Raw genomic sequence first — 13,210 nt, forward strand, 5'->3', positions numbered from 1 at the left:
ATATGCTTTTTAGTAGCTCACATGCTGACCGTGACAATTTCTGCTAGTACACGTCAATCTATTTTTGGTTTACTGCTTAAGGTGCCTGGATAAGGTGTCTAAGAAAAACTATGACCAGAATGTTTTTAATATTATTGCTCTAATTGGCAGCATAAAAAAAGTAAAGACACTGAAACTATAAGCCAGTGTAAAAAACAAAAAAGGGAAAAGAAAAGAAAACAGCAATGCACATTATTTACTTATTTCCTGGCATGATGCTATAATAATGGTTCAACTGATGTCATGCAAGGGTCGCACGTTTTGGATATAAAAAATAGTATAATTTTATACTATAAAGTTTATAGAATAAAATAGTTCAATTTTACATTAATATAAAATTACAATTACATAAAACTGGCAATTTATTTTATCATTTTATTTATGATATACTATCCAATGGTACAATTAAAATACAGATCAATAACAACTGACCCCCCCCCCCCCCCACACACACACCCATATATATATATATATATATATATATATATATATATATATATATATATATATATATATATATATATATATGTGTGTGTATATATATATATATATATATATATATATATATGTATATATATATATATATATATATATATATATGTGTGTATATATATATATATATATATATATATATATATACATATATGGGTTATATATATGTTTATATAAACATATATAAACATGGCAGAGCTACAAAAAGATCGTGTGCTGTGCTTCGATGGGGTCAGAGCCATTGATGGGGTGTGACTCCGCAGCATCCCTTCCTCCAGACGGGAGGAGTCGTGTCATCACTTCCGCTTGAGCGCGAGACACCCGAGCGTGCCCCTTCTTGGGTTGAGATCGCGCGTGCGAAGTAGGTAGGGCAGGTCTCCGCTTTGTTCTCTTCACGATTTGTGACTCGCTCTACTACAACGACGGTCAAGGACAAAGGACACGGAGGTAAATATATATATTTGTGCTTGAAAATTGTCGTTTTTTCAAATATAATATGTAACTTCTTTAAATGTGCGGACTGCACGTTCCCAAACGTTCACGAGCACGCGACGGTAGCTTCGATACTGGCGAACGGGCCTCAAAAGAGCGGCCTAGCGTTGAAACTATCATTAAAATTAGTTTAGGTAATAAAGTATCCACTCTGTGTGTGAGTAATGATACTATTGCGATGTTGTTAATATTTATTTATTTGTAATTATTCGCGCTATTCGTGCAGCCTAGCTTAGTTTGGTTAGCCTAGCCTGGTTAACCTAGCCTAGCATACATGCATACATTTAGCTAACGGTACTCTTCATAGTTTTGCCTTTGTTTTTGGTTGTAGAGGAAATACGTCGACGACTAAACGTTTATTACATTGTAACTTGTATACTAAGGTGATTTTTTTGTCCTTATGCCAGTGTAAACAATGAATAAAAAATGAAATGGTCTAAACCGATATATGTAACGGTTCGTAACGATGCAGAGTTCGTCTTGGCTCTAAAAGAAAATGTGTATCCACTGCAAAGCTGTTTACAATTTTTTTTTTTTTCCAGACTAAGATTTTGAAGCTGTAAGGTATCTACATGGCCGTCAGAAGAGGACACATAAGGTATTTAAAAGTAAGTATTTACAATCTAATTTTACGTTAATTTCTTCAAGTGAAATGGTGAGTTATCTTAAAACAATTCAACATGTTAAGGTATTTATTTTGCCCATTGAGCTACCGTTGTTTAGTTTTTTGTTTATTCACTTATTTAATTGACAATTAGAAAGAATTTCAGAGACGAGTTTCAAGTGGTTATGCACAGAAATCTCAGTAAGGGGATATTATCGTCTGCAAAAAATAAAACTTGGTTATGGCCAAAATAGATTTGGAGGGCTGAAGTTATCTTGGTACTTTATCAGTGCTTCTCTGGTGCATTTTGACAGTTTTAGCATGTATTTTATCCACATAAAGTGAATAATGTACAACAGCTAAATGTTAGATGTGTGGATGCACTTCACCGTGACCAAAACTAAAAAGTAGAAAAGCACGTTCAGCTAAAATATCAAAAAGTTGCTTGTTAGTGAGGAAGTTGAATTGCCCAAATTTAAGTAACGTTACTCTATTGGATTACTGCCAAACGAAAATTTAAATTTTGGTTTCTGTAAAAAAAATACTTTCATTTGATTAGTTTCAAATTTTTTATTTTTTTTTATTTTTTTTGCATAGTACAAGTATAAAGGCCAGGAATTACAGTTAGCACCTAAACAAAAGTGCAAATAGCTATATATAGCATGGTGTTATTAGGTTTATATTTATATCATGTTGCAACTGATTTGTTGCTGCAGGTTTGTGAGGTTGAGAACCAGGGTAATGACAGAGACTCACACAAGAGTGGCAGCTCAGTAAAGGTAAAATTGGCCATTATTTTTGTGTGTAGACTAATGTCGGATGTTGTTAGTCATGCTACTTGCATTTTTAATTTTTTTTAGGTTTTAGTCTGCCAGTGTAAGTTTTCTTGGTTTGGTCACAATGCATAATCTTGTCTCTAGCAGGAAGAATACGACATGCCGAATGGTTACGAGGACCACATGGGCGATGAGCCGAGTGATGCAAAAACCAACCTGATCATCAACTATCTGCCCCAGAACATGAGTCAGGAGGAGCTTCGGAGTCTCTTCAGCAGCATTGGCGAGGTGGAGTCGGCCAAACTCATAAGAGACAAGATGGGAGGTACGTCTCAACACAGTGAGCCAGTGTCTTTCTCTTATGTGTGATACATGAAGAGAAAGGCTGTTTATTTTCAGAACTTCTTGTCTGTTTTCAATAAGATTTTTATCGACACCGTTTTTTTTTAAGTTACAAGTTATTTTTCAGTATTTTAAAGTACTTTTCTCAAATTCTTTTGACCAGTTTATTGAAGCTTGGGTCATATTTGTGGCAGCATTTCACTGTCCACTTGTGGTATTTTTTTTAATGCTCCAATAAACATTTTGTTCACACAATTTCATTTGGTTTACCTTTTTCTTTTTTTCAATTTGAAAAGGTGTAAAGATGGTACTGGTCCGATTCAATATCATTGAGCTTTTGATTAGATTTGAAGTACTCCCACAATGTGCCAAGATTTTATTTGACTTTGAAGTCAGACACATTTGTTTTTCTGTAAATGTTTTCTTGCTGTGGAGATTGCAAAAACTCATTTTACATTTTGAAAAATACCTTTTTTTATGGTGTGGGCATCATGCATTGTTCTGTGCAAAGTGTTTAGGCAAATGTGCTTTATTCTTTGGGTTGTTGTGTTTTTGTTTTCCTATTTTTTTTCCTATGTTTTTGAGGACAATTTAATTTCCAGTTGTATTGTGGAGTACCTGGACAGGCCTATTGATGTCAGTCTGGTGCCATCTTCATGCATCTATGCCATTAGCTTTGTTTGATAGTATTTTTTTTTGTTTTTTGTTTGTTTTTTCTTGCCCAAAGCATCCCTCTTTGGAATTTATTATACTTAGAAATATGTTGTATAGGTGTACTGATGAATGTACGTTGTATTTTATTTACTTAAACGTTTATAAATGCCTAATAATGTTTTTGTTTTTATTTTTAAGGAGGTGTGAAGGAAGGTATTTGTTTTTTTTTTCCTAGAAACTATTTAATGATGTTTGGATTAGATTTCTGTATCCTAACTATTTTCTTGCCTGATGTCAAACTTTGTTTTTGAAGATGATGTAACTATTTTGTTTTACAATTGTCATTCCCAAGAAGAGCTTGCATTTGTTTCTTTTGTGTTTTCTTTTGCAATAGTCTGCAGGATGTGGACGAACGTTTGTTATTTTTATTTTGTTTGTTTTCCCTTTTGTTTTCTCTAGGCCACAGTTTAGGGTACGGATTTGTTAACTATGTTAACCCTAATGATGCAGAAAGGGCAATCAATACACTCAATGGCCTGAGACTACAGTCTAAAACTATCAAGGTAACGTGCAAAGAGGTGTTTTTGTATCCATGTTATATTATAGATGCCATATTGGTAAACTAGACTCAAAGCAGTTAGGACGGCGTTCGAGTCCTGCCTGCTTTCTGTAAGGAATGAACAACTTCATGAGTTTCAACAATGTTTTTTTTTTATTTTTTATTTTCTGTCTTTGTTTTCCTTTGTATTTCTTTTTCCTGACATTTGACGTCTCAAGATTTTTGCTCTCATAATCTGTATGATTGGCTGTCTTTGACTGAGCATGGTTTAATTTCGGTACAGAATTATACTGAAGTCAGTGACACTTATTTTGGAGTTCCTTTTAAGATCAAAATATGCTGTTTTCATTTCTCTTGCATGGTTGTGGTGTAAAAACAGAGCGGTAAATGTTAGTAGTCATCTGCTTGAGTATGAAATTGTGCCGAACAGAAGCCCTGCGCTGAAGTCCCAGACTTTTTTTTCTTTTCTTTTTTTTTTTGAGTATTATAGACTTGTAGATATAGACTATATATACCTATATGAAGTACACAATCATTGTAATGTTTTTGTTTGGGTTTTATTTTTGTTGGGGTTGTTTTTAATTTTATTTCATATGTGAAACTCAGATGTGAGGCTATGTTTTGGCTACACAATGGAACAATATTGTTTCTTCAGTAATGGGGGCAAACATGATGGCTTAATATTTTTGTTTAATAAGGCCTTAATGAAGTGGTTTTTAATGCAATGTTTTTCCATTAAATTAGGTGTCGTATGCCAGGCCGAGCTCTGACAGCATCAAAGATGCCAACCTGTACATCAGCGGTTTACCCAAGACCATGACTCAGAAGGATGTAGAGGACATGTTTACCCAGTACGGGCATATCATAAACTCCCGCATACTGGTCGATCAGGCCTCTGGTAATTATTCTGTCCTGCACCCTGCAATTTTCCATCGTGAAAGTATTCTGGGTCTCAACTCTCTTTTTTTTTTTCTCTTTTTTTTTTGTGGTGCTTTCTTACCTGTTAGGCCTGTCTCGTGGAGTTGCGTTCATCCGTTTCGATAAGAGGTCTGAAGCGGAGGAAGCCATCAAGGATCTTAATGGATCCAAACCAGCTGGTGCCTCTGAACCAATCACAGTGAAGTTTGCTGCCAGTCCAAACCAGACCAAGAATTCCCAGCTGATCTCTCAGCTGTACCCAACTCAGTCCCGTCGGTTTGGAGGACCTGTTCATCATCAGGCTCAGCGCTTCAGGTGAGAAAGCCAAATATGCTTCCTGTAGTTTTAATGTTGTCCATTAATCAGTATGTTGTAGTTGTTCCATCTGATTCTTCATTGCTTGTAAGAGAAGTGTAATCAATTCCCTGAATTATTGTTCTCAAACAGAATAAATCAAGACAACGTCAACTCGCGTGGTTTGCTCACAGATGTAGTCAAAGCAAATAACACAAACTGAAACAGACTGGCTGTATTACATTTATTTGATTGGAATTTCTCAATAGTTTCCATGTCAATGTTTTAGCACATCAGCTCTTTTTCTGTAGTGCCAGGTTGGGAAGATTAAGTGAACCACTGAACAGAAAATGTATAGATTTAAGAAAAAAAACTCTGCTTGGAGGATTTAATCTTTAAATCTGGCAACTGCAACCATGAAAGGTTGTTGCCAATGCAGTATAATGAAAATGCAATATTAAAATGAATCGTTTTCAATTTAAATAATAAGCAGGCAACATTGAAGATGACTCTTGTCTTGGCTGTTGTCTTTTCCATAACTGATCCCGCTGTTGTCCAGTTTGTCACTATGAAGCTACTTTGACACAGTCTGCATTATATAAAGCTTTATAGAAATGAAGGTGACTTGACTGATTGATCTCTTGCTCTGGCAGGTTTTCACCCATGAGTGTTGACCACATGAGCGGTGCCTCTGGGATGAACGTGTCCGGCAGCTCTTCCTCTGGATGGTGTATCTTCATCTACAACTTGGGTCAGGATGTCGACGAAGGCATCCTGTGGCAAATGTTCGGTCCGTTCGGTGCTGTCACCAACGTCAAGGTCATCCGTGACTTTAACACCAACAAATGCAAAGGTTTTGGGTTTGTTACCATGACAAATTACGAAGAGGCTGCAATGGCCATCGCCAGCCTGAACGGATACCGCATGGGAGACAGAGTCCTGCAAGTGTCGTTCAAAACCAGCAAGTCTCACAAGTAAAGGGACTTATTTTTTTTTTTTTTTCATAAAAGAATTTAAAAAGTTAATTGCGGTTTGTTCTAAAGATTTCAGTTATTGTTGACTGTCTACATAAACATAATTCATACATCTGTGTTGGGGTGAAACAAGTTTATGCTCTCTGGTGTTGAGCAAAAACTAGAATGTTGCATTAGTGGTTTTGTCCCTGATGCCTGGCATTTATAAAACCCTGAACAATTTAAAAATGTCATAGATAGATGTATATATATATATATATATCTATCTCGAAAGATCAGCTTTCTTTATTTTTTTGCCAACACTGTTACGATGCCTTAAAAGAAACCATGGCATTGTTTCTCTTTCCCTTCATCACAGTGGACTTAATGGTCCCATTTTCTTCATTATATTATAATGTGAAAAGCTTTTAGCTTTATTGTCAGTAAAAACTACCCCACCTCTTGTAGACCTTTGTAAATAGTGACTAGTCCAATTCTTCAGTGCTCCAGCTCACCCATCTGTAAGGTAAAAGATCGTTGGAAGGACCAAAGAACTTGGAGTGTAAAGTGTATGCCTTTAAGTTTTTTAGTTTTCCTGTTCAGAAATTAAAATCTAAAACCGCAAGTGTTGTCTTTTTTTGTTTTATTTTGATTTCCCTTTTTCTTTCTCCACTGCAGTTTGCTTTGATTTTAATCAGTTTTTTTCATTTGATATTAAAGTTTTTGCATTTAACCACATTTCTTTTTGTCTGGTTTTATTTGGGAGGTGGTTGAAATAAGCTACCTTTAAAAATTGGTTTCACGTGATCTTTTTAACCAGCGTTGAATTCACTCCCCACATGGATAAATTGGGAGTCTGATAAAAGCAGGGTTGTAGGCACTTGACTGCAAGCTGTCAGTCTAGATTTGGTTAGATCAGTTTTCAATTACACATTTGCTTGCTTAATATTAATAATGCATTTTAATGTAGTGTTTTACTCTGTACTTAGTCTATCCTAAATGCAGCTTTGTACATTTTAATGTGAACTTGTGAAATTTCAATCTGTTTTTTGAGATGCTGTCAAGTTATGTAAAGCCACACAAAGGTGAAGAATTGTATTTAATTGTTCTCACACAATACTAGTACACATCCGGTTTGCAGACCAACACTATACTTGTTTGCATGTTCATATGTTGGTAGGATTGATTTCAGTAATTGTACACATCATGCTTCGGGTCTTTAGAGGTAGTGTGACTTGAGGACCTGTAGCATGATGTTCCATGTTTCATTCAAATAAATGCCATTTTTTTGTCGTAAAAATGTTTTAATATTTTCATTGTTATGCTAAATGTTGACAAATTAATCTGCTTTTATTTGCTGATTATATTTGACAAACTTTCCACACTACATTACATGTTTTATATTATGAAGAGTTGTCATGTTTTAGTTGAACAGAGAGGAGACAGACTTTAACATGTGGAGTATAAAAAAATGTATTTTTAGGAATTTAGTGTGCTTTTCAGTAGCTTATGAGGATAAGCCTCATTTTCACCACAGAAAAAAATAAAAAGGTTCAGGTGAAAATGGGGAGGTGACAGAAGTCCAAAAGCTGGTATGTTTATTTAAAACATCCAATTAAAGACTCCTCTTTAAATTTTAGTTATAGTTTAACAGTGTTTTTCTTAAAGCTGTTAAGCAAAAAATACTGAGGAATATTTTTTGCTTTGCAAGACAAAAATACTGAGGAATTACATATATATATATATACATTAGGGTGTGTAACGGTACGCAAAAGTCATGGTTCGGTACGTACCTCGGTTTTAAAGTCTCGGTTCATTTTCGGTACAGTAAGGGAAAGAAATGCAAATATTAAACTGCAGGTTGTTTATTACTATTAACTTTTTTTTTTTACAATTTGTTTACACTTTTTTTTAAATACTTTTTAATAAAATATATATAAAATTAAAAAAAGAATAAATAAAATACTGCTGCAAACTTAAAATAATCTCAGTCTCAAACCAATATCATATAATAAAATATAATGAAAAATATAAATAAATAACTATGATTACAGTTCAACATTACCAATCCCAGCTTGTAGGCCTGCTCATATTTAAAATATATATATAATTTTTCCAAAGTGTAAAGTGCAGCATCAACAGTTTCAGTTTTTTATTGTGTTGGACCGATCGGAATTAAGAGCAAAGGTCTGTTTAAATGACGACGGGAGCTACGTTTGAATTACAATCGTTTTTTTCCTAGTTGTAGTGATGTTCACACTCGCGTGATGCCCTTTGAAAACCTTAGGCCGGTGACACACTGGCATATTGCACCTGTCAAACATAGTCTATTTAGCCGTCAATACTGTTGTATTGAGTAGGCTTTATATTTATGCTCAACATGAAGTATAGATGTTGTTGTCATGAAGACAAATCCTGGTCTGTCTGCGGTCTCCCTCTATGTCCCCTACAGTAGCAGCAGCGCGCCATCGCCGCGTCAGGCACGATTCTGGTGTGTAAAGACACAGAAAACGTGAAGCAGCCGTCACACAACTGACACGCAGCAGAAACGCCACGCTCACGCCACGCAGCCACGAAGCCCCTGTTCGTTGGCTCTCAGTGTCGTTTGCGTTTGGATGTCTGTGGGAGAATCAACACCGGTGTTGTGCCTCGTTCCACGCTCTATCAGAAGAGATGAAGAGAGTCTTCGACCGGGCCGCTACCTGCAGGGAGGCCGCCCATCGCCTCTCGGAACTCCGGCAAGGATTTTCTTCCGTCACTGACTACTCCATCGAGTTCCGCACCCTGGCGGCCGCGTGCCAGTGGAACGAGGTGGCGCAGTGGGATAGATTCCTTATCCGACCGTGTTCAGCAGGAGATCTACCTCCTCGAGCTGCCCCCTACACTCAATGGATTAATTGAACTGGCGTTGCGAGTTGACGCAAGGTTTAATCGCCTGGGCCGCCAAACCAGTCCTTCCAGATCTACCATCTCTCCTGTTAGGGGGCGCTTGAGTCGAGAGAACACGGTCAGTTCTGTCGACGATCATGAGCCCATGCAGGTGGGTAGAGCTCGGCTGTCCCGGAGGGAGAGGGAACGGCGGAGGTCCCAAGGACTGTGCTTGTACTGTGGAGGCTCGGCTCATAACACTTACTCATGCCCGGTAAAAGAGCCAGCCCGATAGTAAATCTGAGGCTACTATCGGGTGGGATCTCCGCTGAGAAGTCCTCACCAACATCATCGACCCTCCTTCCGGTGAGACTGCGGTGGAGGAATCAACATCATGAGTGTCAAGCCCTTCTGGACTCCGGAGCCGAAGGTAATTTCATTGATTCCTCACTTGCACATCACCTGAACATTCCTGTCCTTCCTGTGTCTCTCCCCATCCATGTCACCGCACTCAACGGCCAGGAACTGCCTCACGTCACGCACCATACATCACACTGATCACGTCTGGAAACCATCAAGAAACCATATCCTTTTTTCTCATGGACTCCCCTGTTGCTCCCATTGTTTTAGGTCACCCCTGGTTGTCCAAAAATAATCCACGAGTGGAATGGGGTTCTAACACTGTCACATTGTGGAGTGAAAGTTGTCATGAGTCTTGTCTGGTTTCTGCTTGTCCTGTTGTCCCTGTTTCTGTCTTTCAGAAGGAGACCATGGTTTTGCCAAACGTGCCCCTTGAGTATCTGGACCTGAAGGAAGTGTTCAGTAAGTCCTGTGCTGCTTCTCTTCCTCCACATCGTCCCTACGACTGTGCCATAGACTTAGTGTCAGGTAAGTCTCCGCCTAAGGGCAAGTTATACTCTCTTTCTATTCCTGAGAGGGAGGCCATGGAGAAATATATTTCTGATTCCTTAGCCTCTGGGTTCATCCGTCCTTCCTCTTCTCCAGCGGGGGCGGGGTTCTTTTTTGTGGGTAAGAAGGATGGTTCGCTGTGACCTTGTATTGATTACCGAGAGTTGAACAACATTACTATTAAGAATACTTATCCTTTACCACTCATGTCTTCAGCTTTCGAGAGGTTGCAGGGAGCATCTATATTCACAAAATTTGATTTACGTAATGCCTATCATTTGGTCCGCATCAGGAAGGGGGATGAATGGAAAACCGCCTTTAACACCCCTAGAGGGCACTTTGAGTTCTTGGTGATGCCGTTCGGGCTCTCCAACTCGCCCGGGGTTTTCCAAGCACTCGTGAATGACGTGTTGAGAGATATGGTAGATCAGTTTATATATGTCTACCTGGATGACATACTGATTTTTTCTTCATTTCTCCAGGAACACGTTCAACACGTCAGAACTCGTCTGACGTGTTGAACGTGTTCCTGGAGAGATGAAGAAAAAGAGGTTACTAGAGAATGGGCTTTTTGTCAAGGCGGAGAAGTGCGTATTCCATGCACAGTCTGTTCCCTTCTTAGGGTATATCGTTTCGTCCGAGGGAATACGTATGGACCCTGACAAAGTTAAGGCTGTGATAGATTGGCCATCTCCAGACTCCCGTAAGGCCCTACAGCGGTTTCTGGGGTTCGCCAATTTCTATCGACGTTTCATTCGTAATTTCAGTCAACTAGCCTCACCTCTGACAGCCTTGACCTCCCCCAGTACTCCGTTCAGGTGGTCGGACACAGCTGAGGCTGCATTCACTAACCTCAAGAACCGCTTCGTTTCGGCTCCCATCCTTGTGGCCCCTGATCCTACACGGCAGTTCGTGGTGGAGGTCGACGCATCAGAGGTGGGGGTAGGAGCAGTGTTGTCCCAACGTGCTGCTTCGGACGATAAGGTACACCCTTGCGTGTTTTTTTCACATTGACTATCTCCTGCCGAACGTAATTATGACATTGGCAATAGAGAGTTGTTGGCAGTCAAATTAGCGTTAGAGGAGTGGCGCCACTGGTTGGAGGGTTCAGGGGTTCCCTTTATTGATTGGACCGATCACAAGAATTTAGAATACATCAGAACTGCGAAGAGACTCAATTCCAGGCAGGCTCGGTGGGCACTTTTTTCGGTCGTTTTGAATTTACTCTATTGTACCGCCCGGGTTCCAAAAACGTCAAACCCAATTCTTTGTCACGTCTTTTTGATCCCTCCGCCTGTCCCGTTACTCCCGAGTGTATTTTGCCTGAGAGATTAGTGGTCTCAGCACTCATATGGGAGGTCGAGTCGAAGGTTGCCCACCGAACCGTTTATTTGTGCCGGAGGAGTTAAGGTCCGAAGTTGTCCAGTGGGGTCATTGTTCTAACGTGGCTTGCCACCCAGGGATAAGTAGAACTAATGGGTTGGTTAGACAACGATTCTGGTGGCCACGTATGGCTCGCATTGTCCGCGATTTTGTTTTGGCTAACTCAGTTTGTGCCAGTGGTAAGTCATCTAACCGACCTCCTGATGGTCTTCTTCAACCGCTGTCTGTCCCTTCGAGACCCTGGTCCCATATCGCTCTAGATTTTGTTACCGCCCTCCCGCCCTCTAATGGCATGACGGTCATTTTGACCGTAGTGGACCGGTTCTCGAAGGCGGCACATTTCATTCCCTTGCCCAAATTACCCACAGCCAAGAAGACAGCGGTCACTGTTTTAGATCACGTCTTTCGGCTTCATGGCCTCCCGGTAGACGTGGTTTAGGACAGGGGATCTCAGTTTATATCCAAATTTTGGAAAGAGTTTTGCAAATTGTTAGGGGCGTCAGTTAGTTTGTCGTCGGGTTATCATCCCCAAAGCAACGGGCAATCTGAGCGAGCCAACCAAGATTTAGAGAGGACGTTGCGATGTTTGGTCTCCAAGAATCCTTCTTCCTGGAGTCAACAACTCTCTATGGTGGAGTACGCCCACAATTCGTTGCCAGTGTCAGCTACGGGCCTCTCTCCGTTTCAGTGTAGTGTAGGGTACCAGCCACCAGTGTTTCCCAGTCTGGAATCTGAAGTCGCGGTTCCCTCCGCTCACGCGTTTGTCCAGAGGTGTCACTGCACCTGGACCAGAGGCCGCAAGACTCTGCTCCGGGTGAAGGAGCGCACTAAGGCCAAGGCCGATCGCCACCGGTCAAAGCCTCCCGTCTACGTCGTGGGTCAAAAAGTGTGGCTTTCTACCAGTAACATTCCTCTGTGATCCGTTTCTAATAAATTAGCTCCCAAATTTATTGGCCCGTTCACTATCACCAAAATCATTAGTCCAGTGACAGTCCGCCTCAAACTACCTCCTGCGTACAAGAGGATACACCCCGCCTTTCATGTGTCCAAAATTAAACCCGTGTTTTATGCACGTATTAATCTGCCTACTCCGGTTCCCCCGCCGCCGCGTCTCGTAGATGGGGAACCGACATATTCGGTTAATTGTATTCTGGACTCGAGACGGAGGGGACGAGGATTCCAGTATCTGGTGGACTGGGAAGGTTACGGTCCGGAGGAGAGGAGGTGGGTACCTGCTAGGGACATTTTGGATCACTCCCTTATTGATGACTACAACCAGCAGGTAGGCCCTTCTGGGAACTCCAGGAGGTACTGTCAAGGTTGGTAAACCGTGATCTTGGGGTGTTTACACTTTGTGGTGAATTCTGTGTGTTCCGCGTCTGCACTGATTAGTTGTGGGCGTCTCCGTTAATTGTATCAGCAACGGCTGTCACTCATTACTCATCCACTATATAATGGCTTGTCTCACGTCTTGTGTTTGTGAGATCGTTGTCTAATGTTTGATGTGGTTCTCCTGTTCGTTGGCTCTCAGTGCCGTTTGCGTTTGGATGTCTGTGTTTCCCTAGAACCTCATCCTCTCTCCGCACATTCACTCAGCCACAGACACTTACCTTCGGCTCTATTCCCCGCAGTTCCTGTGCCATCCTCTCCTGCTGCTTCACGCCGTCATCATCCGGATTACTCACCTTCTCTCCGCCATCAGCTGGATTCCTCACCTCTTCACCATCCCCTCGGAGTGTCGCTGTCTCATCATCATTGTTTGTTTATGTACTCACTTTATATCTTCTCATTAAATCAGTAAACTTGCATTTGCTTCCAGACTGTCCTTTCACCCACCGTCACAGGTACAAAAACTTTATTTTGAATTGTTGATTTTTCTGAGCCTATTGGCATATATTTGTTCGTTTGGTTCATAAACATTTCATTC

General features: G+C 40.3%; 1 protein-coding gene across 8 annotated transcripts; it reads left to right on the forward strand.

The window, feature by feature from the left end:
* The first annotated feature begins 792 nt into the window (after window positions 1-792).
* Window positions 793-6,249, forward strand: LOC132126771 (ELAV-like protein 1). 8 transcript variants are annotated; one of them, XM_059538251.1, is made up of 9 exons: window positions 793-978; window positions 1,566-1,631; window positions 2,344-2,406; window positions 2,551-2,728; window positions 3,598-3,612; window positions 3,859-3,962; window positions 4,703-4,856; window positions 4,966-5,191; window positions 5,824-6,249. In XM_059538251.1, the coding sequence occupies exons 2-9, from the start codon at window positions 1,596-1,598 to the stop codon at window positions 6,146-6,148; spliced, it is 1,101 nt and encodes a 366-aa protein (XP_059394234.1). In that variant the 5' UTR covers window positions 793-978; window positions 1,566-1,595; the 3' UTR covers window positions 6,149-6,249. The 8 variants fall into 8 exon arrangements, with proteins under 8 accessions (XP_059394234.1, XP_059394237.1, XP_059394238.1 ...); XM_059538250.1 differs by having other exon boundaries at window positions 794-978; window positions 2,548-2,728; XM_059538254.1 differs by lacking the exon at window positions 2,344-2,406 and having other exon boundaries at window positions 2,548-2,728.
* The last annotated feature ends 6,961 nt before the right edge of the window (window positions 6,250-13,210 follow it).

The sequence above is a fragment of the Carassius carassius genome, chromosome 44, assembly GCF_963082965.1.
Source record: "Carassius carassius chromosome 44, fCarCar2.1, whole genome shotgun sequence".
In the NCBI taxonomy this organism is placed as follows: Eukaryota; Metazoa; Chordata; class Actinopteri; order Cypriniformes; family Cyprinidae; genus Carassius; species Carassius carassius.